General features: G+C 53.8%; 2 protein-coding genes across 2 annotated transcripts in view; one reads left to right on the top strand and one right to left on the bottom strand.

Annotated features, from left to right (window-relative positions):
- The first annotated feature begins 1,952 nt into the window (after positions 1-1,952).
- Positions 1,953-18,223, top strand: HAPLN3 (hyaluronan and proteoglycan link protein 3). Its single transcript, XM_019983710.2, has 5 exons — positions 1,953-3,549; positions 8,914-9,094; positions 12,782-13,150; positions 16,309-16,611; positions 17,258-18,223. Exons 2-5 carry the CDS (start codon positions 8,971-8,973, stop codon positions 17,542-17,544), a joined length of 1,083 nt encoding a protein of 360 aa, XP_019839269.2. The 5' UTR covers positions 1,953-3,549; positions 8,914-8,970; the 3' UTR covers positions 17,545-18,223.
- Positions 18,224-20,598: 2,375 nt separating this feature from the next.
- ACAN (aggrecan) overlaps positions 20,599-27,861 on the bottom strand; it is a 68,929-nt gene continuing 61,666 nt past the window's right edge. Inside the window, exons 13-18 of the mRNA XM_070775099.1 lie at positions 27,544-27,657; positions 24,240-24,398; positions 23,751-23,833; positions 22,521-22,665; positions 21,536-21,718; positions 20,599-21,029 (exon numbers count right to left, since the gene is read on the bottom strand). Coding sequence (XP_070631200.1) covers positions 20,953-21,029; positions 21,536-21,718; positions 22,521-22,665; positions 23,751-23,833; positions 24,240-24,398; positions 27,544-27,657 — 761 coding nt within the window. The 3' untranslated portion in view covers positions 20,599-20,952. The remainder of the gene's footprint in view (positions 21,030-21,535; positions 21,719-22,520; positions 22,666-23,750; positions 23,834-24,239; positions 24,399-27,543; positions 27,658-27,861) is intronic.

Genomic DNA, 27,861 nt, shown 5'->3' with positions numbered 1-27,861 from the left:
TTCCATGGACTGTATAGCCCATGAGGTCGCAAAGAGCTGGACACCACTGCGTGACTTTGACTCACTCAATGGGCTTAGACTTGGGCTGGTTGCGACTCCCGCCCTCAGCCCTCGCTGAGCCCCAGCATTCTGTGTCACCTGACCTGGCTGCAGAGAGGGAGGAGGCTGCTGGGGGCAGGGGCTGGCATCCCACTGGAGGGGTCAGGACTCTTCTCTATAGTTCTGCTTCAGAGCCATGCAGCCCCGGGCCTTAGTAGCTGCCAGGTGAGGGCCCCTGGGAGCCTGCGCAGTGGCTTCCTGCAGGCCTGCCTTTGCTCCTTTCCGGCTCCAGGAAAATAGGTGGAGGCGGCTGGTTTTCCCCTTCAGCAGTTTCCATTTTCTTTGCTACTGGAACGGTGGGCTGGAGGAGCTGTTAGAAACTTAGTGAACCTAGGCTGCTTTCAGAGCCGCGGGAGGCCCCAGCGTGGGGTGCAGTGTGGGATGGGGGGTGGTGGCAGGGCTCTGCCAAAGGGGCGAGGTGCTGCTGGCCAAGCACACTGGGTCCTGGGAAGCCACTGACAGTTTTACTCCAGGGCTTGGAGGAAACTCCGGGGGTACCCCTCTTCCCACTCTCCACCCTTAGCAGGAGAACATTAGGAAGTGGCTCCTGTGTAGGGGGGCACACTGCAAGCCAGTGATCTGGAAGGGGGGCTGCAGATAGAGGAGGGACTGACTACCTGGGAGAGGGGCATATGAGACCACCCCTTAGTCTTGGGACCCAAGATGGATTTTACTGAACAGACTTTGGGAGTGTGCCTTGACACATTTAGGCAGCGTCTGGGCTGCAGATCTGGCCATGTGGCTGCCAAAGGGAGGGTGTGGTTTTGTTGGAACATCATCAGGGAAATTAGTCTAGAAGTGGCTCCTCCCCTAGAGCTTCTTGGCTGGGCTTCTTGGCTGGGCAGGGACAAAATAAAAGGCGCAGACTGTGGTCTCTGAATGAACTGGGAGGGTGGGGTTCCTCATCCTTGGGGGCTGGGATTCCTTCCCATTTCAGAGCTCTCCTCTGTGGAGCTGCATGGTCTGGGTATGGAGTCTTTCTGGGTCGTTACTGACTTCAGGACTCCCTCCTAGGAGCATATTTTACCACCAAACTTGTTCAGGCCTCTCCTGGGGACTGAGCATCTTTTCCACCTTGCATCTCTGCTCTGAGATGGTTCCGTTCCCCCAGTAAGTTCCACTTGCAGAAGGGGAAACTGAGCTTCACTCCAGTCTGTCAACTTGTCCCTCTGTGGCATTGGATATTTCTTGCTGGCCAGTTTCACTGGATGGCTGGCCAGGTGGACTGGTGGGCAGTAGTCACGACCCTCCACCTGGCCTAGGAGACCCAAGGTGACTCTGGAGTTGCCTAAGCCACTTCTCAGTCCCTTATTTCGCTCATCTTTGCAGCTTTGGATGTGTTGGCCCATAGCCTTCTGAAAGTGCCCCCCTCCTGGGACCCTAGATAAGGGTCCCTTCCTTCCTGACCCCTTCTGTCCTTGACTTCTCTTCCTGGGCAGCCCCCTTCACTTCCAGAGCTTTCACCATCACCTCTACCAATTATGTTTTTTATTCCTGACCGCAGTCCTGAGAGCCACCTCAGATTTTACCTACTGGCCATCCCTGCCACTGGCCAGGATGTTAAACTTGCTTTGCTGTAACAAAACTGATCTTCCCTGACGTCCATCCATCCCTCTCCCTACGTGTGTGGCTGTCAGCACTGGGACCTGTTGACCTGCATCTCCCAGGAGTCTAGACACCTTTTCATTCCTGGTTTAAATACAGTGGAGTGATTAGGAGCACAAGGCCTCAAGTTGGAGAACAGTGAAAGCGTTAGTCACTCAGTCGTGTCTGATGCTTTGTGACCCCATGGACTGTAGCCTACCAGGCTCCTCTGTCCATGGTATTTCCCAGGCAAGAATACTGGAGTGGGTTGCCATTTCCTTCTCCAGGGGATCTTCCGGACATGGGGCTCGAACCTGGGTCACCTGCATTGCAGGCGGATTCTTTACCATCTGAACTACCAGGGAAGCCTCCAAGTTGGAGAATCTGGGTTCAAATCCTGGCTCTGAGTGATCTTGGGCAATTTACTTAAATCCCTCTAAGCCTCATTTCCTATCTGTAAAGCGGAAATAAGAGGACCAACTCCATGGCCTTGGGTTGGATGGAGAGAATGTACATAAGCACTGATGCAAAGCCTGGCTCATCAGGGGCCTCAGAAACTTGGATCATTGTCACCAGAGCTTGCAAGGGTTTCCTAATTGTAACTTGCATCCTACTCATTTCCCCATCCCATCCATTCTGCACCCAGTCTTCTGACAGCTCTCCCTTGGGGAGAGGAAACTGCACTGGTTCCCTTTTGCCCATCAGGCCGGCATTCACTTTGGGTGCAATTTAGTCCACCGTGGAGAAGGGAATGGCTACCCATTCCAGTATTCTTGCCTGCAGAATCCCATGGACAGAGGAGCCTGGCGGGCTACAGTCCATGGGGTCACAGGAGTTGGACACGACTAAGCACACACACACTACTACAGCAGCTCTTTGTGCTCTGAGATGCTCCTGGCAAATCACACACACACACATACTGTCAGGGTGTATTTAGGAAGAGGTTCCGGGTTCAGTGACCACTTGGCCAAGGCGGAAAGATCTCCTTAGGCTTGGCTGCTGAGGAACCAATGGGGCTTCCAGGCCAGGCCTCCTGTTGGCCTGGAGGGAAAATTAAACACCCAGTCCAAACAGGCGTCCTGGGAGGTGGCTGCCTGATAGCTGTGCTGACAGGTCAGGAGTCTAAAGCCGAGTCACCCCAGTTGGAGGACCAGGCAGAAGCCTGACCGCCCCTGCAGGCTGCAGGAGCACCATCTGCCCATCCTGTGTTCCCCCTTCCCACCCCCAAGACTACTCACTCTAGTCCCACCTACTAGGGGCAGCCTCCCCGTCCCTGATGCTGAGTTGTCCCTGATGCTGAGTTAGCCGGCAGTAGATTTCCTGACGGTCAAACTCTAGGGCAGGGGGGATGTCAGCGCCCCTTTGCCTTCTCTGGGCGAAAGGCAGATGAGAGCGGTCACCCCTCCCTCACCATAGCTCACCCGCAGTGTGGAGGTAGGGTGAGGGGGGCTTCCCCTTGCTTAGTCCCGTTACTTTTGGTAAACCGGTACGTTCTAATGACCCTCTCTCTGCGAACGCTCCTCTTCCACGCCCCTGAATATGACAGCCTCAACTCCTGAGCACTCCCTTCACCGCGCGGCCTGCCAGATGCTCCGCAGGTTGGGGTGGTCTCCAGCCGATTAGGGGTGGTCTCCAGGCAAGTCTGGAGGCCGCCCAAATCTGTCGCACCTCCTCCGTTTGGGCCCAGCCCAAGGGAGGGAAAGGGGCGTGTGTTCCTTTAAGGGGCTGGCCCGGCGGGAGCGCGGGGGTTCGTCCGCAGCCGCTTCCCTTCTGGCCATTCAAGATCCCCGAGTCCGCCTGCTTCCTCCGACCGGATCAGCCCCGCAGCCCGGAGCGCTCGAGCTGTCGAGGAGCCGCCTGGGGACGGTACGTAGCTCAGGGGTGGCCGGGCTCCTGGGGCGCCCTATGGACCAATTCCTCTCTTCCCGCTTTCTCAGCCCCACGCTTCCCGGGGGGTTGGGGAAAGCGGGCAGGAGGAGTGAGCCGGGCCCCGTGGGGCCGGGGCCAAGTTGGGTTGTGATCGCCGCCGCCGGTCGGGGGCGCCCCGGGCGCCCGCGGGTTCAGAGCAGCGCGCGGCGTGGGCTGGCTTGCGTGGGACCCTTGTGCATAGACCGTGGTCGGCGAGGAGGCCAATTCAGAGGGAAACCAGTGGCCTCCGAGACCACCTCCCGGGTCTCCTCTCTCCCACCGGGTCTCTTCGCAACTTATCCCGCAGCCTCCAGCACAGCGCCGCAGGCGCCGGGTTCTGCCCTGGGGCATCAGTTGGATGCTCCTCTGTTGGGGGTGGGAGCGGGGGAGGGTGTCGGGAACACTGCGAGGGGCTGGGGACACCTCCTGAGGCAGCGGGCGGGTGGTCCTCTGCCGGCCTGCTTTGGCCCTCTCAGGGCAAACGCAATGGATGCTCGTGGGTTTCAGGCCTGGTTTCAGTGGGAAACTTAGGGAACTTAGGGAAACTTAGGGAAACTTAGGGAACAGCCAGAGCGCGCGGAGAGTAAAGTCCTGGGTGGGAGATGGGATCCTGTAGGGAGGAATTTAGGGCTCCTGAGCAGCCCGGAAAGAAAAAACAAAAAACAGCGCCGGACACTTGGACCCAGCTCTGTCACCAACTCGCTGGGTGGCCTTCAGCAGCCTGTGACCCGGTCTGGACCTTGACGCCCAGCGCTGACCTCCGGAGGGCCTTTTGTCCTCTGCCCCAGGAGGAGGTGACCGAGAGGCGCCCTGGTCCCTCTCCCACAGCCCTGCACGGGCCAGCGGGCTGGGAATGCTGGTAGGAAACACCTCCGGACTTCTACTTTCCGGGAACCGCAGGTTTCAAAGGGCTTGGGGCACCGAAGTCAAATTCCTCTCCGGGAGCAGGCTGATGGAGACCTGGAGGGCAAGGTTGCCCTCTGCTGGTGTCAGGGAGACGTGTGCTGCCCGGTGGTGCAGTCGGGGTACCGGCTGTAGCTCATCTTCCTAACAAGTCAGGGTTCAGCTTATTCTGATGTGCAGAGGGGTCCTAAGCCAAGTGGTGGCTGGGAAAAGCAAAGGATGGGTCGTCAGAAATCAGGGAATCCACACATCTTGTTTTGGTCATTCCAATTCATTAGTGAGCTAGGGGAAAAACCCAGACCAGAAACTAAGAGCTGTTTTGGCTCAGGGCTTAGTTTCTGAACCTTGAATTACTTCATGCATGACTGGTAAGAACCCTAGGGGAGCAACGTCGGTATGACATGGTCTGGTGGTGATTTTTTTTTTTTTTTTCCAGCTCACTAATGTATTAAAGTGACCAAAACAAAGAGTTCTTCACCATTAAAGAGCAAACCTCAGCAATGTGTGAATTCCTTAAGATAAATGCTGTCAGTCCTGCAGAAAGTGCCTTTCTTATTGATGTCCCTCACTATTTGAATGCTTGCTATTCACTGTCAGCCCTCACTATTTGAATGCTTGCTATTCACTGTCAGCACTCAAGAACCAAATAGATTTGAATAACACAGCATCCCTCCCTGTCCAGATTCCCCAAACTCTCAGTATCCAAACTCTTGCCATCCCATCTGAAGGACTCGAGAGATTTGGTGAAGGAGGAGCACTGTACTGCTGGTTTAGCTGCTGAACAGAACTCAGTATAAAGTTCTACTGATAAAAGTAGAAACCAGGGACTTCCCTGGTGATCCAGTGATTAAGAATCCACCTTCCAATGCAGAGGACGCACGTTCGATCCCTGGTCGGGGAATTACATCCCACATACCTCAGGGCCATGGAATTCTCCTGGCCAGAATACTGCTCAGATTGACCCTTCGGGTTGACCCTTTGGTCCGGAAGATCCCCTGGAGAAGGAAATGTCAACCCACTTCAAATTCTTGCCTGGGAAATTCCATGGACAGAGGAGCCTGGTGGGCTGCAGTCCATGGGGTCACAAAGAGTTGGACATGACTGAGCGACTAGCACTACCTCAGGGCAACTAAGCCTGTGAGCAGCCACTAGAGAGCCCACAACTAGAGAAGCCTGTGCATCACAACTAGTGAGCCCACCCACTGCAACTAGAGAAGCTCCTGTGTGCCGCAAGTAGAGAAAAGCCTGCCCAATGGAAAGAGACCCAGCACAGCCAAAAAAAAGTGGGAAACAGCTGAAGAAGTTGCAAAGACATTTCCTCTGTGTTAAAAAACAAAACAAAACATTTAAGAAGATGACTCTACCCTGGGTCAGACTTTTAATTTTGGTAAACCTGGTATCTTTTGGAATCCAATGCCCCAAAGAACCCACATCCTGAAGGAAGAAGCGTGTACCCAGTGGTGGGTGAAAGCTGCAAACTGCAGATTGACATGCTGGTGTTTTTTTTTTTTTCAGGATTGCCTTTGTTTCTGTTAGTGCTCTGGTTACAAAGTTGCATGTGTTTTGAGCTGTTGAGTTGTTCAGTCCTGTCCGACTCTTTTGCGACCCTATGGACTGTAGCCTACCAGGCTCCTCTGTCCACCGGATTTCCCAGGCAAGAATACTGGAGTGGGTTGCCATGTCCTCCTCCAGGGGATCTTCTAGACCCTCTAGACCCAGGGATCACACCTGTGTCTCTGGCATCTCCTGTATTGGCAGGTGAATTCTTTATCACTGAGCCACCTGGGAAGCTCCTGTTTGTGCTTAGGCTGCTTAGATCCAAGTCACCAAGAGGCTCTGTGGATGTCACCTGGGGATTTGTCTTGGACAGGAGCGGGGCTCACAGCGTCCTCCTGTCATGCACAGCACACAGGGCAAGTCTGGGCTTTGGGTTCCCTGCAAAGAGCCCCTCCCTGGGCTTTGGGGCTCCCTCCCATCAACTTCCTTCACATCATTGCTTCTTCTCCAGTAAGAGCGCCTAACTGTTCTGAAAACAAGAATGTTTCCTCCATGTTCCACCACTCTTACAGGCCAATGCTTTTCTTCTTTCCCCTCCCTTCCTCTCCCTTTCTCTGGTTTTGCTGTATCCCTCCCCTTCTAGTTCCTGTACACAGGCATTCTTAGGGTCACACACAATCATAGCAGAGTGGCAAGTCTGTGTTCTGCTTTGTCTACCCTAAATTATACCCTGTGCACTTTCCATGTTGCTGCCTGATGATCATACTCATACTTCCAAATGCCTGCTGTCAACTCTGGTATCGCTGCCCCAGAGTCCGCTTTCCATTCAGGTGCTGGAGGGATGTTTTTAACATGTAGGTCTGATCCTGTGGCTCCTCTGCCTAAAGCCACTACTAGCACCCAGGGCCTTGGGGACAAAGGACAGGCTGCTGAGTCTGACACCCAAGGGCATCTGGACACTGGTCCTTCTGTCCTCCTCTCCCAAGTTTCAGCCAGAGCCTTAGCAGAAAGAATTCACCCTGGATGTTTCCAATAAAGACTCTCTAATGACGGCTCAGGGGTAAAGAAACTACCTGCCAATGCAGGAGCCACGGGAGATGGTGGGCTTGACCCCTGGGCTGGGAAGATCCCTTGGAAAAGGAAATGGCAACCCACTCCAATATTATTGTCTGGAGAATCCCACTGATAGAGGAACCCAATAGACCACAGTCCATGGGGTTGCAAAGATTTGGACCCAACTGAAGTAACTGAGTACACACACGGCAATTTCAGTAAACAGACAAGCAGGGCAGGAATGAGGGGGAGGTATGTGGGGCACGAGGCTCATGTACAATTTTTTTTTTTCAATGTGAACCATTTTTAAAGTCTCTACTGAATTTGTTACAACACTGCTTCTATTTTATGTCTTGGTTTTCTTGACTACCAGACATGTGGGATCCCAGCTTCCCAACCAGGGATCAAACCCACACCCCCTACATTGGAAGGTAAAGTCTTAACCACTGGACCACCAGGGAAGTCCCCTCATGTGAAAATTGGAGGGAGGGGAGTATGCATGCCAAAAATCTCAATAATCAAGACATAATATTTTGATGCAATGCAAAGAAAATTGAATCCACAATCTATAGCCCTTGGGCCAGCTGCCTATTATATTTGAGTGTCCACTTAAACTGTAAGAGCTCCCCAGAAGTATTCTAGCATGGCATAAAAAAAATTTTTTTTTAACCTCTACCTCCGCAGTCGTTTCTGGACTGAAACAAAAGCTTTGCAGTGCAGGACTCATCCTCACTAACCATGAATGCACCTGATATTTTCTAGTCTAGTCTGGTCTCTTCAATGTTATTTTAAAATGCTGCTCACAACTTTTCCAATTCAACTTTGCAGTTTGAAAATGGTGATACTGTCATATGGTCCTGCTTAATTTTTTCTACAGTCTTTTCACTGCCTCCTAATTCCTGCTTGGGCTTCCCTGGTGGCTCAGTGGTAAAGAATCTGCCTGCCAATGCAGAAGACACGGGTTTGATCCCTGATCCAGGAAGATCCCCTGGAGGAAGGCATGGAAATCAACTCCAGTATTCTTGCCTGGAGAATCCCATGGAGAAAGGAGGCTACGGTACATAGGGTCACAAAAGAGTCTGACACGACTTAGGGACTAAAAAAATGACAGCAATAAATTCCTGCTTAGGATTTGTCGGCTTGCCTGTTGCCCATCTTGCCTGCAGAGTGCAGTCCTCTGAGAGCAGGGACCTCATCTTGCTCATCACCGCTGTTGTCCGGCCGCGAGAACGGTGCCTAGCGTGCCGAAGCTGCTCTATCACAGGGGTCCCCAACCTCCAGGATCTAATGCCTGGTCATCCGAGATGGAGCTGATGTAATAATAATAAAAATAAAGTACACAATAAACGTAGTGTGCTTGAATCATTCTGAAACCATCACCACCCCGACCACCACCCTGCCCTAGTCCATGAAAACATTGTCTTCCTTGAAACAGGTCCCTGGTGCCAAAAAGGTTGGAAAGTGAAAGTCTTTCAGTCGTGACCAACTCTGCAACCCCATTGACTGCAGCCTGCCAGGCTTCTCTGTCCGTGGAATTCTACAAGCAAGAATACAGGAGTGGGTTGCTGTTCCCTTCTCCAAGGGATCTTTCAACCCAGGGACTGAACTCCAGTCTCCTGCATTTCAGGAAGATTCTTTAGCATCTGAGCCACACACACACACACACACACACACACACACACACACACACAAACTCCAGGGGATCTTCCAGACCCAGGGATCGAACCCTTGTCTCCTGCTTGATAGGCAGATTCTTTACCACTGAACCACAAAGGAAGCTGCTAAATTCCTGTTGATTGAACGAATGAGTAAGTTGGTCCCTGGGCCCCGCTGCAGACTTCTCTCACTGGCTTGTTTTCCTCCTCCCAGTTTGCCCCGGGCCCCAGCCTTGTCTGGACACCCTGGCGCTGCCCGGTGTGTGACGCCATGGGCCTGCGGCTCCCGATCCTGCTGCTCCTGCTGTGCTGTGTCTCCGGCCTGCCTTTCTACAATGGCTTCTACTACTCCAACCGTCCCAACGGCCGGAACCTGGGCAACAGCTACAGTGAAGGTGGGTGGCCTCTTGGCTCTGCTCTTAACTCGGCTCTTGGTTCGGCTAGGTGACGAAGGCCTCTCCTGGACCCTGCAAGTTCCGAGTTGGGTGGGGGCTCAGGGTGTGAAGCCAGCAGCCCTGCTCCCATCTGGGCCAGTGCAGTGGTCCAGCCTTCTCGCTAAGATGAGCAGAAGGGTGGTTCTGTTACTCCATGTCTACTGGCCCCTCAGATATGGAGGGCTTCCTTGCTGGCTCAGTCAGTAAAGAATCTGCCCGCAATGCGGGAGACCCGGGTTTGATCCCTGGGTTGGGAAGATCCCCTGGAGGAGGAAATGGCAACCCACTCCAGCATTCCAGCCTGGAGAATCCCACGGAAAGAGGAGCCTGGTAGGCTACAGCCCATGGGGTTGCAAGAGTCAGACATGACTGAGCAACTAAACCAACAGCCCATGGGTGTGGAGCTGAATGCACTGTAGCACAGTCAATTTTGCTTTTTATACTTTCCCCAAAGTCCTGCCAGTTTTGCAAAATTCCACTTAAATGTGACTTCCCCAGGTCTTCCCAGTGGAAAAGGGGTTTGGAGTTAGGGAGATGTGTTTGACTCTCCATTTTGCCACTTACTAGCTATGCAGCTTTGGGCAGGTGACTTTTTTTTTTTTTAATTTTATTTTATTTTTAAACTTTACAATATTGTATTGGTTTTGCCAAACATCGAAATGAATCTGCCACAGGTATACATGTGTTCCCCATCCTGAACCCTCCTCCCTCCTCCCTCCCCAAGGTGACTTTTTAAAAAACTTTCATTTGCGTTTATTTTTTTTTGCGGCATTTCTTCCCCGGGGCGTAAGTTTCTTTTTAAATATTTATTTATTTATTTGGCTGTGCTGGGTCTTAGTTGTGACACTTTGGGATCTTTAGTTAAGGTATGTGGGATCTAGTTCCCTGACCAGGGATGGAACCCAGGCCCCCTGCATTGGGAGTGTGAAGTCTTAGCCACGGACCACCAGGGAAGTCCCAGGGCCATAAATTATTGTTTTTTTTGCTTTGGGGATATCTTTTTCTTCTGTGCAGCCTTCTCTTCTGGTTTAGGAATAATCTGACCTTTTTCAGTAAGGATCATCTACATGTGTCAGGGGAGCTTAGGTATGGGTTGATCCAACCCTGAGCTCTGTAAGTCCTGTCCCTCATCTTTAGAGGCTTTGTTCACCTGGACGTGCTTGATGACCGGAAAATCTCCATCTAAGCTCTGAAGTCTGGAATCACTCTGCATTTCTGAGCATGTGCAATAAAAACTCAGCACTCTTCTTGGGCCACTGACCCTGCATCCAGTCCCACTGTTTGGCCTGGGAACACCTATCAACACCATTGTAATGACGGAATGGCTCACGATATGTTTAAAGTGACATCTTTCAGATACTTGGTGGCTTTCCCGATATGCGTACCCTTCATGGCCTGGGTGGTTTCATGAGTGTTCTTAAAAGAAAGTGAAAGTCACTTAGTTGTGTCCGACCAACTTTTGTGACCCCATGGACTATACAGTCCATGGAATTCTCCAGGCCAGAATACTGCAGTGGGTAGCCTTTCCCTTCTCCAGGGGTTCTTCCCAACTCAGGGATCGAACCCAGGTCTCCCGCATGTGGGCGGATTCTTTACCAGCTGAGCCACAAGGGAAGCCCAAGAATACTGGAGTGGGTAGCCTATCCCTTCTCCAGGGGATCTTCCCAACCCAGGAATCGAACTGGGGTCTCCTGCATTGCAGGTAGATTCTTTACCAGCTGAGCCACCAGGGAAGCAGTGTTCTTAAAGTGAACATGAAAATTTGAACCTCTTGATTTTGTGCAGTTTTCTGGGTCAAGTGAATAGCAAACCATTTTTAGAGGTCACTTCAGGCCAGTTACTGGAAAAGCCAGGTGACTTTTTATCAGCAGCTTTATGCACCTACTCTGCATCATTTGTTAGGTCATATGACCCTCATAGAAACTTGGACACAGGCAAGTCGTTAGGTATGGCTGTTTTTCAGCATGAGATTCTCTGCAAGGAGCCTCCCTGTCTATCCCTTGCTTACTCCTGAGGTTACCCCTTCCCCTTCTCTATGTACCTCTAAGGTCTCAAGTCCAGACCTAAGGCCATGAGACCATGAGGCCCCAATAGGAAGACTCAAGTGAGAGATGGGCCAGCCTTAGCCCAAAAATCTGGTTCTTATGGAGCATGTTAGGCTCGGAGTTTATTTGTCCCCCTGAGCCTGACTGCAGTCTCCTCTCTAAGCCCTGGCCTCATCTCACCTGTGTCTCTAGGTGTTTGGGAAGAGTCGTGGTGGATGGCTGGACAGAGTGAAGGGCAGGCTGTGGTCTCTTGGGACCAGTGTGTTAGAGAAGGAGACTCAGATGATCTGAGTCCCCCCACACTCCCATCTGAGGTGCTTTTGCTGCCAGCTACACCAATTTGCCTTTTGCTTTTCTTTTTTTTTTAGCTAAACCATGTGGCATCTTAGTTCCCCGACCATGGATCAAACCCACCTCCCCCCACTGCCACCGCAGTGAAAGGCTGGATTCTTTCTTCCCCCCATTAAAAAATTTTAAATATATTTAAAAAGTGAACAGGACAGGGAAGTCTGGTGTGCTGCTTTCATGGGGTCATGAAGAGTTGGACATGACTGAGCGACTCAATAACAACAAAACATTTTTACAGTGTTATATTGCTGCTACTGCTGCTGCTGCTAAGTCACTTCAGTCGTGTCCGACTCTGTGCGACCCCAGAGACGGAAGCCCACCAGGCTCTCCGGTCCCTGGGATTCTCCAGGCAAGAACACTGGAGTGGGTTGCCATTTCCTTCTCCAATGCATGAAAGTGAAAAGTGAAAGTGAAGTCACTCAGTCCCATGGACTGCAGCCCACCAGGCTCCTCCGTCCATGGGATTTTCCAGGCAAGAGTGCTGGAGTGGGGTGCCATTGCCTTCTCCATGGTTTCTGCTATACAACACAAATCAGCCATAATTATACACACCCCTTCTGTCTCTAGCCTCCCTCCCCTCTCTGCATCCCATCCCTCCAGGTTCTCACAGAGCACCAGAGATAGCCTCCCTGTGCTACATAGCAACTTCTCATCTGCCATCCATGGACCATCAGTGAAGTCCACCAGTTCTCATCTTCTGCCCAACAAGCCTAGTGGTTTAAGACAACAGCCGTGTACTTTGCTCATGGTTTCATGGGCCAGCGTTTTGGGCTGGGCTCTGTCTCTTCTGTCTTGGCTGTGCTCCCTTGATTGTGCCTGCGGTGGGCGGGCAGGTCAGCTGGAGGCTGGTGGGTCTAGGATGGCCTCAGCTGGAGGGCTTGTCTCTGCTCTCTGCGTGTTCTCACCCCGCAGGGGCGCCCAGGCCTTGTTCTGATGGTGGTTGGCAAGGTTCCCAGAGAGAGAGGCCTCAGCAGGACCCCCTGGAGCCTTGGCTCTGAACAAACACCTCAGAACACTCACTTCCTCTGCATTCATTTGGTCAAAGCAAGTGGCAGGGCCAGCGAGGATTTCAGGGACTGGGGGTGGTTCATAGGTCACCTCCTGAAGGAAGGAGTTGTGAAGTCACATTGCAGAGTGTGTGGGTACAGGGGCGGTGCAATCTAGGACTGGGGGTGAGGGTGAGGGAGGGGTGGCCCCTGCAGGACTATCGACATGCTGCCAGAGGTCCCCATCTGCACCCCGCCTCTCCCCTCAGGCATCTTCAATGGAGTGAAGCTAGTGGTAGAGACGCCCGAGGAGACCCTGTTCTCCCACCGAGGGGCCAACGTGACCCTGCCCTGCCGCTACCACTACGAGCCGGCCCTGGCCTCTCCGCGGCCCGTGCGCATCAAATGGTGGAAGCTGTCGGAGAACGGGGTCCCGGAGCAGGACGTGCTGGTGGCCATTGGGCTGAGGCAGCGCACCTTTGGGGATTACCGAGGCCGGGTGCGCCTGCGGCAGGACAGAGCGCGGGAAGTGTCGCTGGAGATCCGGGACCTGCGGCTGGAGGACTACGGGCGCTACCGCTGCGAGGTCATCGATGGGCTGGAGGATGAGAGCGGCCTCGTGGAGCTGGAGCTTCGGGGTGAGACCCTGATGGTGGCTGGGTCCTGGGGGCTGTGGGGAGAAGGCCCTGAGAAAGCATCTAGACCTCTGTGCTTCTGGCAGATAAAACATCCAGTCCTCAGAACAATGCCACGAGGAAGCTCCTGTTATTCTCACCCGCAACGTGTGGATGAGAAAACTGAGGCACAGAGAAGTCAAGTCACTTACTTTGGTCACACAGCTCATACATGGCCGAGTAGGGGTTTGACCCCAGGCAGTCAGACTCCAGAATCCACTGCTCTCTACTCCCTCTTGCTCACGTCCTATTCAGAGAGAGGGAGACAGGAGCTGATGACACAGCTCATTGAGTTGGAGCTGAGATTTGCACAGGGTTGGCAGGTGACACAAACAGATGAGGCAGCCCGGGGTGGGTGATCCGGGGTGGTGGGGACGGGGGCCACTCCTGGGCCCTCCTACTCAGGCCCAGCTGATGATGCTACTCCAGAAGCAAGCCCAGTGCAGCCCGATTTTCTTTCTTTCTTTCAAATGTTTACTTATTTGGCTGCGTTGGGTCTAAGTTGCAGTGCAAGGGGTCTTTGTCGTGGTGCATGGGCTCTAGAGCAATTGGGCTTAGTTGCACCAAGGCATGTGGGATCTTAGTTCCCCAATCAGGGATCGAACCTGCATCTCCTGCATTGGAAGGCAGATTCTTTATCCCTTAGACCACCAGGGAAGTCCCTGCAAGCCAGATTTTCTGATTTGACAAGAGAAGCTTATATTCGTATGTGAAACCTCTGGATTTTTATGTAGAAAATTGCCTAATTAAAAACAAAAGCAAAAACAGCCAGTGCTGTCCAAAGCTGCCAGCTGTGATCGTCACATGACTTCTGCCTTCTCTGACCCTGGGCCGGGGCTGTGTCCTCCGACCTCTCCTGCCTGGTAGGGAGGCCGCCGGGAGGGCAGAGATGGAAGGCTGATCTGACTCCATGTCTGCCCCATCCCCAGCTGTGGCACTCCAGATCGGTGCCTTCCCCACAGAGCTCCAGTCCTGTCACAGGTAAAATGAAGAATAAGGGTAGTTCCTCCTTTACCTCCTTCGAGGAGATGAGGACAGAATGTGGCTCAAGGGCTTGTCAATCAGAGGCAGACCTTGCCACCAGCAGCCACCTGCCCAGTCCACGGGGCTTAGATGGTGACCCAGAGGGGCCATGTTCCTTGTCCCTGATGTTGGGGATGGTGTGGGATGTGTGCGAGCCGGTCAGAGCCAGTTGTCTGGGGACCACGGGGGCAGCCTAGAGAAGCAGGGAGTCCTCACTTTTTTGGGGGTACACTTTTTATTATTTTTTATTAATTTTAATTGGAGTATAGTGTCTTTACAACGTCATGCTGCTTTTTGCTGCACAGAAGAGGGAATCAGGCATACGTATTCATGTATCCCCTCTGTTTTAGATTTCCTTCCCTTCTAGGTCACCACAGAGCACTGAGTAGAGTTCCCCATGCTGTACAGCAGGTCTCATTAGTTTTCTGTTTAATACATAGTAGTGTATATATCACACAGTGTGTATATGTCAGTCCCAATCCAGGGAGCCCTCACTCCAGACCCTGCCTTTGAATAGCACTAGTTCCAGGCCCTAGGGACACCCCTTCTCCCTAAGGTTTCATCTGACTTGATAGAGAATGAGCCCAGGGGGTTTAAAGTTTTTTATTACACTAAAATTTCAAACATGGAATTTTGAGGGAGCCTGTGGCACCTCCCAGACCGTGGTACCAGAAAGGGAAGCCCCCTGCCTGGGACCTCCCTGATCTCGAGCCTCCTTTAGTAAGACCTTTTCCCATCCCTCCTCTTCCCCTGGGACTTCCCTGGTGGCTCAGACGGTAAAGAATTTGCCTGCAATGCAAATCCAGATCCAGGTTCGATACCTGGGTGGGGAAGATCCCCTGGAGAAGGAAATAGTAACCCACTCCAGTATTCTTGACTAGAGAATCCCATGGACAGAGGAGCCTGGTGGGCTACATACATAGGGTCACAGTCAGACATGACCGAGCCACTAACACTTTCACTGTCTTCTTTCCTCTTCCCCTGAAAGTCGTCTGTCACACGTGGGAAGTTTCTTGCATCCTCCTCTGAAGCTTCCATATTAATGTTAACACAGACGATGAGGTCTCAGCTACTGAGTCAGAGCCCAGCAACGCCTGTCTCCTGTAGGTGGCAGCACCTCCTCACTGGTGGCTTAGTTCAGGCTGCAGTAACAAAACAGCCTTGGTGACCTCTGAACAACAGATTCATTTCACACAGTTCTAGAGGCTGGAAGTCCCAGACCAGGGTGCCAGGTCGCGCAGACTTCTATGTCCTCACAACGGTGGAAGGGGCTTGGGGGGAACTCTCTGGGGTGTCTTTTTTAAGGGTACTAACCCCATTCATGAGGACTCCACCGTCATAATCTAATTACCTCCCAAAGGCGCCATCTCCTAATACCATCATATTGGGCATTAGGATTTATTTACTTAGCTGCGCTGTGCGACTTGCGGGATCTTAGTCCCCTGACCAGGGATCGATCCTGGGCCCTGGCAGTGAAAGCACCATTTCCTAACCACTGGACCGCAAGGGGGAATTCCTGGGCATTAGGATTTAAACATCTAAATTGAGACCATGGGCTTCCTCAGTGGCTCAGTGGTAAAGAATCCTCCTGCAATGTAGGAGATGTAGAGGACGAAGGTTAGTCCCTGGGTCGGGAAGATCCCCTGGAGATGGAAATGGCAGCTCACTCCAGGATTCTTGCCTGGAAAAATAGACAGGAGCCCAGTGGGCTCCAGCCTGTGGGGTCACAAAGAGTCAACTGAGTGACTCGGCAGGCATACTGCGCCCATAGCAGTGGGGTTCTTGGAACAGCCCTGTGGGTTAGGTATTAATCCTGGTCTGTAATTGGGGATATTATTTGACTGACTCATTCCTTTAACAAGTTAGTAGTTTTCTGAGTACTGCTGTGCTCCTGTCTAGCTCTGGGAGGGAGATGTAAAGCAGATACTGGTTCTGCGTTGGACTTGGGCAGCGGACAGGAGATGACAGTTTGTAGACCTTTTCTGAGGGACTGTGTGTGTGTGTGTGTGTGTTGAGAGAAGCCTCTGTTTCAGTGGAGGTGGGTGTCCCATCACTGGGCCCTGCCCACCCATTCAAGCCCCCTTTTCCGCCCTCCCCAGGTGTGGTCTTTCCTTACCAGCACCCCCAAGGGCGCTACAAGTTCAACTTCCACGAAGCCCAGCAGGCCTGCGAGGAGCAGGACGCGGTGGTGGCCTCTTTCGAGCAGCTGTTCCGGGCCTGGGAGGAGGGCCTGGACTGGTGCAACGCGGGCTGGCTGCAGGATGCCTCGGTCCAGTACCCCGTCACGCAGGCCCGGCGCCCCTGTGGAGGTCTGGGGCTGGCCCCCGGCGTGCGCAGCTACGGCCCGCGGCACCGCCGCCTGCACCGCTACGACGTGTTCTGCTTCGCGGTTGCCCTCAGGGGTGAGTGGACTGGCCAAGCATGGGCCTGTGGGTGGAAGGGCAGCCTCTGGGGGGGCCTTCAGTCCTCTCTGCCCACCCTGTTGGCACTTCCAGCTGAAGCCCTGTGCCTTGATGCTGCTGCTTCACACCGATCATCGGTTCAGTCAATCATCCAACATTCCCTGAGTGCCTACTAGGTGCTCGGTCATCATAGACAGAAAAAACACAGTCTGCCCTCACAAAGGAGCTCATTTCATGGGAAGATACATGAACAAAAACACATCGTTTCAGTGCCATATCCCAGTTTGGCACTTAGTAGGTGCTCAATAAATGGCTGAGCAGATGAGAGATTCTTGATTGGTCCAGCAGAGGTGGGGCGCCCACCTAGAGTAAAATTAGGAAAGGGCTGGGACAGAGTACAGACCTGATTGTGGGGAACCCGGTACCATGGCTGGGGGGGATGATGCTTTTGGAGAGGGGCTGAGATTTGGGAAGGTGCCCCTGACCATCTCCACTGCAGACGCTCCATAGTGTGGCAGCTCCCTAAGTGCAGAGAGTTAACAGGTCTTTTGGGGGCTGGGTGGTGGGGTCTGCATGGGCTGGCCTTGCCCCAGGCCCTCTCTGGCTGCCCTCTCCCTTCTCTGTCCTCACGCCTTGCCTCCCACAGGGCAGGTGTACTACCTGGAGCACCCTGAGAAGCTGACGCTGGCAGAGGCAAGGGAGGCCTGCCGGGAAGATGGCGCCCAGATCGCGAAGGTGGGCCAGCTGTTTGCTGCCTGGAAGTTCCGTGGCCTGGACCGCTGCGATGCTGGCTGGCTGGCAGACGGCAGTGCCCGCTACCCTGTGGCTCACCCACGTTCCAACTGTGGGGCCCTGGAGCCTGGGGTCCGAAGCTTTGGCTTCCCCGACCCACACAGCCGCCAGTACGGCGTCTACTGCTACCGGCCGCGCTAGCTCCAGGTCGCTGTATACCCTGCCCCCTCCCCTCACGGGCGGTATTTATTGAGTAGTTCGTTGTCCCTCGCAGGTTGGGGCAATTTTCATCTTGTTTTTATACTTTCCAACTTAAAATTATTTTTAAATATTATTTTTTGGGTAAATCCCACAGATCCCAAATCGTCCCTTTACTCGGGTCCCTTTGCCAAGGCTCTCACCCTCCCTGAATCCTCCTGCCTCTCTCCTCTGGGACGTTTGAAGTCCTTGGGCTCATGAGCGCTCTCTGCCATCGCGGAGTCCATCCCCTCTCCCAGCCCTGGGGAGGTTGTTCCCAGAGCCGGTAGTGGCAGTGGCACGAGGAGCCAGGGCTGCGACCCGTCCTCCGCCTCCGCCTGGGGACGAGGGGGCAGCCAGGTGGCTCTGGAGCTGGGGTTCGGGCCTGGTGGTCTCCTGCCCCTTGTACTTCTTTGGGGAGCAGCTGGCCCGTGTCAGCATGGCGGAGGAGCCTGGGCAGGAGGTGGGTCCCTGGGCTTCCACGTGATGTCCCAGGGTAGGGAGAGAGATCCCGCCCCATGTTTTCCTTCTCTCTTGGCTCCAAAGAGTCTGTGTTTTGTTCTCATTTTTCTCTGTTTGGCGAGTGGCCCTCAGGTCTGTGTACTATTTTGGACAATAAATGGTGCTGTGACCCCTCCCTCCATCCTGAGCCCTCCTCTGTGTCACGCTTTTTTTTTTAACATTTGCTTCTTTACTTATCTGGCTGCACCAGGTCTTAGTTGTTTCATGCGGGATTTTCGATCTGCATTGCAACAGGCAAACCTTTAGTTGGGCATGTGGGATCTAGTTCCTTGACCAGGGATCAAACCCAGGCTCCCTGTAATGGGAGTGTGGAGTCTTAGCCACTGAACCACCAGGGAAGTCTCTGTGTCTCAGTCTTTATCTCATTCAGTCTTAGGGTCCAGCTCTCTGCATGGGGGACGGTTCTGTCCTAGACTGAAGAGGTCGCCTGGGTCTGTCCACTGGCGTGGGCAGGGAACGCCATGGGCTGCACCTTCAGGCTGCCTTGGTCTTGCCTGGCCTGCCTGTGTATATCCTGCCTCAGGGACTGAGCTAGTGGCTGGAGGCCCTGGCGTGTTCTCCCATCATCCCACTCCGGGCTGTGTGTCTGTGTGGATCCAGCATAAGAGTGGGAGGCTGGAGGAGGCTATTCCTCACCCTGGTCCCCACCCCCATGTCAGCCTCAAGATCTCCTGCTTCTGCACAGGCATACCTCTGCCACCCACAGTTGATCCTTTAGCAAGGTGCTTCTCCAAGTGTGGCCGGCACCACCAGCTTCACCTGGGAATGTGTTTGAGATGCAACTTTCTGCACCCGACCCCCAGACCCGCTGAGTCGAAAACCCTGGAGTGGGGTCTCTCACAAGTCCTCCTGATGCAGACTCAAGGTTGAAAACCAATGACATAGCTGTGTTCCCAATGAATCAGTTACTATAAAACGGCACAATTTTTGAGTTCCTACTCTGTGACCATCGCTGCATCTTCTACTTTTGTCCACGGATCCTTTCCAGAGCTGTAGGTAACCTGGGCACACAAAAATACTCACCAGCAAACACTCAACCACACAAGTACACACCCGAAGAGACATCAGCAGACTCACACTGGCACATGCTAACCAGCACCAGTGTTAGTCCCTCAGTTGTGTCCTACTCTTTGTGACCCCATGGTCCATAGGCCGCCAGGCTCCTCTGTCAATGGAATTCTCCAGGCAAGAATACTGGAGTGGGTTGCCATTCCCTTCTCCAGGGGATCTTCCCAACCCAGGCATCGAACCCCGGTCTCCTGCATTGCAGGGGGACTCTTTACCGTCTACAACCAACATCAGACACTTTGAGCAAGTGTGATGAGGGAGTGGCACTAACCTGACCTTCCAGGGAGGAGGCTAGCAGATGGTAACTATCTGGCACACACAGCCCAGCTCCACTCAAGGTCTGTTGGGGGAAATCCATAAACAATTGAAAGCGTTTTCATTGATAACCTACAGCCTACTTATGGGCAGGATGCCCAGACCTTTGTGCTAGTGGCTAGCTAACCCATTTGACCCCAAAAATGTATAAACAAGATTCAGCATTCCCAGACTGTCTGCAGTTTTTTTTCTTCCCTCTTATAAATCGTGATTTTGCCTCTGTTCTTGGACTCACTCTATAAATCGACTCCTCTTGTGTGAGCAAACAGTGTAAATCAAAGGAACAAACTATGGAAAGTGGCCAGAAGTCTGACTTGAGTTACTCTCTGACAGGGTGCCAACTCACAGATCCATACACAGCACCTCTTGGCTGTCACACACACACACACACACACACACGTACACATGCACACACACACATATGTGCGCACACACACACACAGAACTCATATAAGAATAGAGCACCAAACCTGTGTGGTGTCCCAGGCCTTCCAATCAAACAGGATTCGCAAATTTAGAGTCATTTGATCAAAGTGTGTCCCTGCAGTCCCCATTCCTAAGAAACTTCTCAGTAGATCCTGGACTATGGTTGCCTTCTCTTTAAATTAAGAAAAAGAAGGGAAAAGAAAAGAAATAGATCTCTTCCAATGTCTTTATTATTATAATTATCATAATCTTTACTTTTCAAAAATATAAATAGGTGCACGGAACCCTGGTGCCTGCACGGTCCCGGGGGGTGGGGAAAGGTGGGGGAGAGGTGGGTGACACTCCCACAGGGAAGGAAGTGCCCCCCGACCCAGCCCTGCCGAGACGGACACCTGCTCGGGTGGCAGACCCAGGTGAGAGGACTCTGGAGGAGGGACCCTTGGAGGGAACCCGACCCCCCACGCTTCGAAGATCCCTTGATGGCTTGCTCTCTCAGTGGGCTGGAAGCCACCCCCTCTCCCCTGGGCTTCTCCCCGACACAGATGAACTCCATCTTATCCAATACATTCAGCTGCGGTTCCAGAGTTCTTCAGCCCTCGGGTCTCTCTGCCCCTCCTCCCTCCTCCCTAGCTCTCCCTGGAGGTGAAAGAACCAACGAACCAACGATTGCACTGCTCTTGGATAAAGTCAGGAAACAAAAAATAATCTTCTTTATTTAACTTAACCCCTTCCCTTCTCCCCCTGTCCCTGTGCTGGTCCCTGGAAAGGCACGATGGGAGACTGAAGGAACGTCTCTAAACTCCAGTCCATGGGTTACCATACGTTTGCTTTGCTTTGGCGTTTGGGGGGAAAATTAGATGCAGATTTGGCGATTTGGGGGGGTGGGCGGGTGCATACACAATGTGGGGTTTATTTTTTTTCCTTCTTTAATGGAATTCCTTATATGACAGAAAGCGACAAGGAGAGGACACCATCCGGATGGGGTGTCAGCCTGGCTAGGCTTCTGGGCTCAGCGTCCTGGGCACGTCCGGGAAGCTCCTCTCAGTGGGCCGTGCTGGGGTGGCTCCTCCTCAGGGGCCGTGAGCTCCGCTTCTGTAGTCTGCGCTTGTAGGTAGCGGCTGGGGTGCAAGGGAAATGGAAAAATCTGGGTGAACTCTGGGAAGAAAGCGGGCCAGCCCAGCCTCCCTCAATCCTTCTCTGCTGATCCCCTCCCTGTAGAAATCATGGGCTGATGAAGACAGCCTGAGGTTTTACCTGCTTCTTGGTTTTGATTTTTCTTGGAACCACCTTGGGCTAAGGGGCTTCAGGCTAGAATACTGGAGTAGGAAATGGCAACCCACTCCAGTATTCTTGCCTGGAAAATCCTATGGACAGAGGAGCCTGGTGGGCTACAGTCCATGGGGTCGCAAAGAATCGGACACGACGGGGGGACTGGTAACAGGGGGCTTTGGGTGGGCGTTGAAAAGGACAGTAGGGCACTCGCCTTCTCCGTCCCCCTCTCAGTGAAAGTGAACCTCCCGGGGGGCAGGGGACATCTGTGACAGAGCCCTCGATTGTGTTGGCAGTCGGGGATAGGGAGGAGGATGTGTTGGCTGGATCTAACACTGTGCGGGGTGATGCTCACGGTCTGTGCAGGTGATCCGAGGCTCCTCCCAGTGCCCGCTGGGCTGGCACCGGATGGTGGGCACATGGCGCTGGATGAAGCCCTCGGTGCACTGGTACCGCACCAGGGCATTGATCTCGTATCGGTCCTTCTTCTGTCCGAAGATTCTGGCATGCTCCACCACGGGGGGCTCTCCGCAGGCCACTGAGGGGCAAATACCCTTCAGAAAGGGCTCTCGGAGGGTCTCCCCTGATGCCCTGTGATGATCTGGTGTGGTCCCCCTGGCTGTGGGGAGCCAGCTTAGAGTCCAAGGAAGGGGCAGGGAGCCTGGACACCTGGCCATGAGCCCTGCCTGCCTGCTTTCACTCTGCACTGAGAATCTGGAAGCCACTGGTTCTGACATCTGGGCTCCTCAATGATTTACAGCAGCAGGAAGGGAATAAAAGGATGAGGAGTTGGGAAAGAGGGTGAGAGCCAGGTAGACTGGTTGTGACTTCGCCATGATAACAGACTATGAAAACAGGTGCAGGGGAAGGAGGAACCAAAGGAGGCTGGGGGCGGGGGGAGGGGCACGAGGCCAGGAGCAGGAACACTGGCGAGTGTCCCAGCCACACCTCCAAGTCTGCAGACTCAAAGCCAAGGATCAAGGCCTGACAACTCTCCAACTCGTGCGACTGATGGACTTGGGATCCTAGAGAGGGAGGCTCCCAATTCATGTGCAACTGTGGGTGACTTTCTGTGCTGATACCCAGGGCACTGTGTGTGCAGGGGGCTCTGTCCTCTAGCCTTCACCCTCTCCCGGTCCCTAGTGGGCTAAGCCTTTCCCTTGGCTCTGGGATGCTGGCATGGGGCGAGGCCCCTGCCCCTCAGGTCAGCTCCAATCTGCTAGTTGGGCAGGTGAGTGATGCCAGCAGCCAGGAGTCCAGGTGACGTGGCCCAGGTTACACAGCAGGAATCTGGGGTCTTGAGTCTGTCCTTGTGGGACCCCTCCCATGCTGCCACTTACCTGTGCCCTTTTTACAGGTGAAGGGTAGCTGGTAATTACATGGGACATCGTTCCACTCGCCCTTCTCATGCCAGATCATCACCACACAGTCCTCCCCAGTGGCAAAGAAGTTGTCAGGCTGGTTGGGGCGCCAGTTCTCAAATTGCTGTGGGTGGGATTGGGGAAGGGGTGAGCAGAGGGCAGGAGTGGGACAGCCTGCCTAACCCCTGCTTTCACTCCCTGTCCAGCCCCTTCCTGGCCATGGCACAAAGACTGTTGGGAGTCTGGTGGTGCCATGGGACTCACGGGCCCTCCCAAGAACTTGGTCACACCACCGGGCTGCGGTCATTGTCAGGAACTCAGAAGACCCCGGGTTCACAGTCCCTGTTCATGAGTTGATGCCTATCTCCTTTTCCATATGGGCCAGCGGGGCTGGTCACCAGGCTGCCAGGCTTGGGCAGGACTGGGTGGTAGAGCTACTGTTCCCATGTCCAGACTCTGCCTTTCCAGGCTTCTCCCTGTAGCCTGACTGCAGACAAACGAGGCCCCTTTCCTCTGATGTAGCTGCTCCTCTTCCCCATGACCACAACAGAGCCACGACGCTGTTGACGTTTGCCTCTTCTAGGAAGTCTTCCCTGAGGTCCTTCGCTGATCTTCATTATTTAGTACGTACACTCTTCAACTGGCATCTATGTTGCTGTCTGTCTACCTCCTTGTGTGGACTCCAGTGCTCTGTAGCCAAGGAACCTCTCTAAACCTTTCTCTTGGGGGCTTCTCAGGTGGCTCAGTGGGTAAAGAGTCTGCCTGCCAGGGCAGGAGACATGGGTTCGATTCCTGGGTTGGGAAGACCTCCTGGAGGAGGGCATGGCAATCCATTCGAGCATTCTTGCTTAGAGAATCCCATGGACAGAGGAGTCTGGCAGGCTACAGTCCATAGGGCCACAGGGAGTCAGACACAATTGAAGCAACTGAGCATGCATGCATGCATACATACCCTCTTGGTGATTTGCCCTCATTCATTCATTGCCCTCCTCATCCCCACCCTTCCCTTCATGTTATTATTCAGGTGTCCAGCCTTGGGCTAGTCTCTAAAAGTGAGACGAACAAGACACAATCCCGACCTCAGGGCTCCTGGTCTAGCACCTGCTCAGTGAACGTCTGCACATGATTTGAACATGTCTGTCTCTGGGGGAGTCTTCCTTCATCCTCTCTGGGCCATCAACTATCCTGGGTGCCCCCAGCAGAACTCACCAAGGAGTGTCCATCTGACCAGCGGAAGTCCCCTTCGATGGTCTTGTCATTCAGGCCGATCCACTGGTAGTCCTGGGCATTGTCTAGAGAAAGGGCATGGGTATTGGGCACCTGAAGGTATGTGGGAGAAACCTGAGTTCATCAGGACAGAGGGGACAGAGGGGTGGCAGGAGCTGGGTGGGTGCTTAGGAGCGTGCCACCTGCCTCCGGGGTCCTGACAAGGGTCTCCATACGTGAACGTTTGCAGTGCACTTGGGCCCAGCTCCCTGAGCAACGTAGACTGATGACAGGGTTAGTCTGAGGCTGACTCTGACAGACTGTGGGCTGTCCTGGTACAGTCAGAACCACTGGCCCCTCAGCCTGTGGAGATGCCCCCTTTCCCTCCCTCTCTGCCCTCACTGGGCCCAAGTCCACTGACTGCTGGCCAGGGAGGCCCTTGGCTTGCGTGACCATTCCCCTCTCGGGCCCCTAAGGCCCCACTGCACTCACTGTTGACAAACTCCTGCTCCTCGGGGGTGATGATGCTGCTCAGGTGTGACTGCTGCTTCCGGCACTGGCTCTCAGCGTCCACCCAGGTTGCCCGGTCGGGGAAGTGGCGGTAACAGTGGCCCTGGAACTTGGTCCAGCCCTCCTCGCACAGCTTCTGGTCTGCAATACAGGGCAGGGGCTTGAGGAGAGAGCCAGGGGGCTGACTAGGGGTGGTGGATTCCTGTGTTCATCCTGCCTTCTGCGTCACACCCTGAAAGGCAGGGAGAGGCCCCACTGGATTGAGCCTCAAGTGGGAAGCCGGGAGGCCTGGTCCTGCTCCTCATCCCCCAGAGGCCTCTGGGAAATGCCAGGGACCCTCTCTTTTTCTCTTATCGCCTCCCACCCCCGAAGTTTTTCTCCTGTTGATGCCTGCTCGCCAGGACTGGCAGAGCTCAGTAGGCCAGGTAAAAAGAGTTGGGAAGGTAGGAGGTGTTGAGGCTTAAGGACAACTTAAGGAGACTCTGAGGGGCTTCAGGGAGAGAGGGGGCTGCAGGGGAGTGTGTGCAGGTGGCAGGAGCAGGCAGTGCTGGGGGCATGGAATGGAAGCTTGGGTGGGGACAGAGGAGGAGAACCAAGTCCGCTTTGGTCCAAAGAAGACACAGACCTCTAAGCCTTTTGATCAGAGTTGGCTCTAGGAGAGCACGCAATACTGGCTTGGAGTCCATGACCCAGGGACCCTGGTTTTCCATGTTATTTCTTGGTGGCGGATGAGAAGAGGGACTTCTCTCCCCCTAAATCTATATTGATAAGGGGTTCTGAGTTCAGGAGAAAGCACTGAGGTGGAGCTCTTGGAACAGTCTAGAGGGACAGAGGCAGGGATGTGCTAGAGCTGGTGTGTGTCTTCCCAACTTGTCCTTTATTTTTATTTATTGCCGCTCCATGAGGCATGCGGGATCTTAGTTCCCTGACCAGGGATAGAACCCATGCCCCCTGCAGTAGAAGCAGGGACTCTTAACCACTGGACCATTATGGCAGCCCCCCCCCAACTCGGCCTTTAGTGGTATGACATTGGTAGCTTCCCTGGCCCTTGTGGGAGTGTTGAATCTTAGAAACTGGCAGGTGCTACACATCCTCTTTGAGAGCCAGTTGTTAAACATCTACCAGCACAGCACTGGACAGAGGGAATTCCAAGATCCTCTCTTCTTTCTTCCCCTGGTGTCTCACAGGTGAAGGACTGTCCCTAGGGCCCTGAAGCTGAGTGTGGGGCCATGAACCCCTCAGGCTGTGTGGCAGCCTTCTGGTCGGGCAGTTCTAGGAAGAAAAGATCACTACTGCTTGGCAGGGTTGGAAGACAGACACAGAGAGAAGAGTTTGTGGCCGGCAGTCTTTGAAGAAGGAGGCAGAGCAGCAGGAAGTGCTTAGGAGGAGGTTGCTGGTCCCCCTGCCGCCAACACCTTCTCCAAAGGGTTTGGAAAGAAAGGCGGAGAGGCTTCAGAGATAACTGAGCACCTGAGGAAGCCACAGACATCATCCCAGGGCTGACTTGGGGGGTCAATTCTTGGACCCCCTCGGGGCCTGAGGGCTGAACTGGGCTGGCAAAGCTGGAGGGAAGAGCTGAGCCAAGAGAATCCAGGGTCCTGCAAAATGGAGGCTCTCGGGAAATAAGCAACAGACCTCCAGGAAGGTTACAAGAAGGCTCAGGGTTACAGCCAAGGTTGGAAGCACCCGCTGGGGGTGGTGAGTGCTCAGGACTGGATGGGAGAAGAGAGGCAGCCCTGCTCAGCTGGGTGTCCAGGCCCAGGGCCCAGTTCTGGGGCTCCGGCAGCACCCTCTCTTTGCTGCATCAGAAGGCAGAGCCCTGTGCAGGCACCTCCTCACCCAGCCTGGCACCCAAGAGCTGTGGTCTGCATGGACATTCCAGACTCTTCTCCCAGTGGCAAATATTCTGGCACCCCGGGGAGAAAATCCTTGTAACTCTCCACTCACACCCCAGAAAAGATCCGTTGCACCAATTTTTTGGAGCCTTGGGGTGAAGGTGGAGGATGGGAAGCTGCAGAGAAGGAGGGTCCAGGCCAAGCCTTTTCATTCAGAATTTCCTCCACCAGCCTGAAACATTCCAAAACTATCTTACCACGCTGATTAGGAGTTTCAGCTGCTGTTCGGAAGCTTCTGGGATGACCAACTTGAGGTTTCATTGTAAATAGCTTTGAGCCCCTAAACACTACCAGTTCTGCATGGATCGTTGCTACTAGCAACAGCAAGCCTTTCTGAGTTGGGGTGGCCCTGAGACCCAGGAGGATGGGGAGACTAGGAAACACCAAAGGTGAGAGAGCTTCAGGCACAGTCTGGCCTCAGGAAGCTCCTGGCCCACAGCTCCCCTTGGCAGGTCCTGGCCCAGATGTAGAAGCAGAGGGGTTGGCAAGAGGAAGCTCATCCAGTGTAGGGGGCACGGGTTTGATCCCTGGTCAGGAACTAAGATTCCACATGCCACGTGGTGTGGCAAAAAAAAAAAAAAAAAAAATTGTTTAAGAAGGAACAGGACACTCAGCTCTTGTCCCATGTAACGAGGTTCTGTTCTCTCTGGCCAGCCTTTTGCCTTGCACAAGGAAGCGAGAAAGGAAGCACAGACCGGAGTGGTGTTGACATGGCAGCTGTCATGGTGGCAATGATGACAAGGTGACACGAAACAGTCCCTGTGCATGTGTGACCTGAGCATGCTGGTGACATGGGAGCTCTCAGACAGATCAACCATAGCTCTTGCCAGAGAAGAAGAAGTCAGCTTGGCCAGTGTGGTGCAGTGGCTCCCCTGGCCATGGAGGGGCCACTAAAGTCCCATGGGCAAGACGGCAGGCAGACACAAGCCCATGGGCATGCTGGGAGGATCCATGGCCATCATCCAGAGCAAGGACCAATGACTCCCACCCATAGCTTCCTTCAAGACAAATGCATGGAATCGGCTCTGTCTTCTTAGTCTGATGCAGGCACCAACTTTGCTGGTGGCATCTGGCAGCCCTGGAGAAGGTTAGTATTTGAAAGTTTCCTCTATAGCTCCACCTTCCAAAACACAAACTGGCCTGGCCTGCCTGGCTCTTCTGTGGTCAGGTCAGCCAGTGCACCAGAGGAGGGTTTCCATGGGGAACAGCAAGAGAAGGAGTGAAAGTGAGGGAAGCTGACTTCTCAGTTGTGGCCCTGGAAGTGGCTGCCTGGATGGATCTTGGGTGGGGGGTCCAGCCAGGGCCTAGAACCTGTGGTTAGCAGGGAAGGGTGAGGGAGGAAGGCTGGGTGCAGCAGTTAGCAACATTAGCTGAAGCCGAGACAGCCGTACCAATCTCACACACGTCCCCTTGGTAGCTGGGAAGGCATAAGCATGTGAAAGAGTCGATGGCATCCACGCAGGTGGCTCCATTCAGACAAGGGCTTGAGAGGCACTCGTCAATGTCTGCAAGAAACCAAGGGCCACCATTAGGACTCCTGCCGGCAACTCCAGCTTCTCAATTGCATTGCAGCTTCTTTATGGGTGGCCAGCCCTGCGGTTCTCCACAGCCCTGGATTTCCTAAGAACTGTTGCTGCTGCTGCTGCTGCCGCCATCTTGGAGCACTGAGCCAAAGATCCAACAAGGGTTTTCTTGCATGTGTGTGATTC

The sequence above is a fragment of the Bos indicus genome, chromosome 21 (genome assembly GCF_029378745.1).
Source record: "Bos indicus isolate NIAB-ARS_2022 breed Sahiwal x Tharparkar chromosome 21, NIAB-ARS_B.indTharparkar_mat_pri_1.0, whole genome shotgun sequence".
NCBI lineage: Eukaryota > Metazoa > Chordata > Mammalia > Artiodactyla > Bovidae > Bos > Bos indicus.
This window is presented reverse-complemented; position numbering and strand designations above follow the sequence as displayed.

Coding starts and splice junctions, on each gene's coding strand:
- HAPLN3 (XM_019983710.2), top strand. CDS start 8,971: ATGGGCCTGCGGCTCCCGATCCTGCTGCTCCTGCTGTGCTGTGTCTCC. Junction 13,151..16,308: donor CGTGGAGCTGGAGCTTCGGG/GTGAGACCCTGA, acceptor CGCCCTCCCCAG/GTGTGGTCTTTCCTTACCAG. Junction 16,612..17,257: donor CTTCGCGGTTGCCCTCAGGG/GTGAGTGGACTG, acceptor TGCCTCCCACAG/GGCAGGTGTACTACCTGGAG.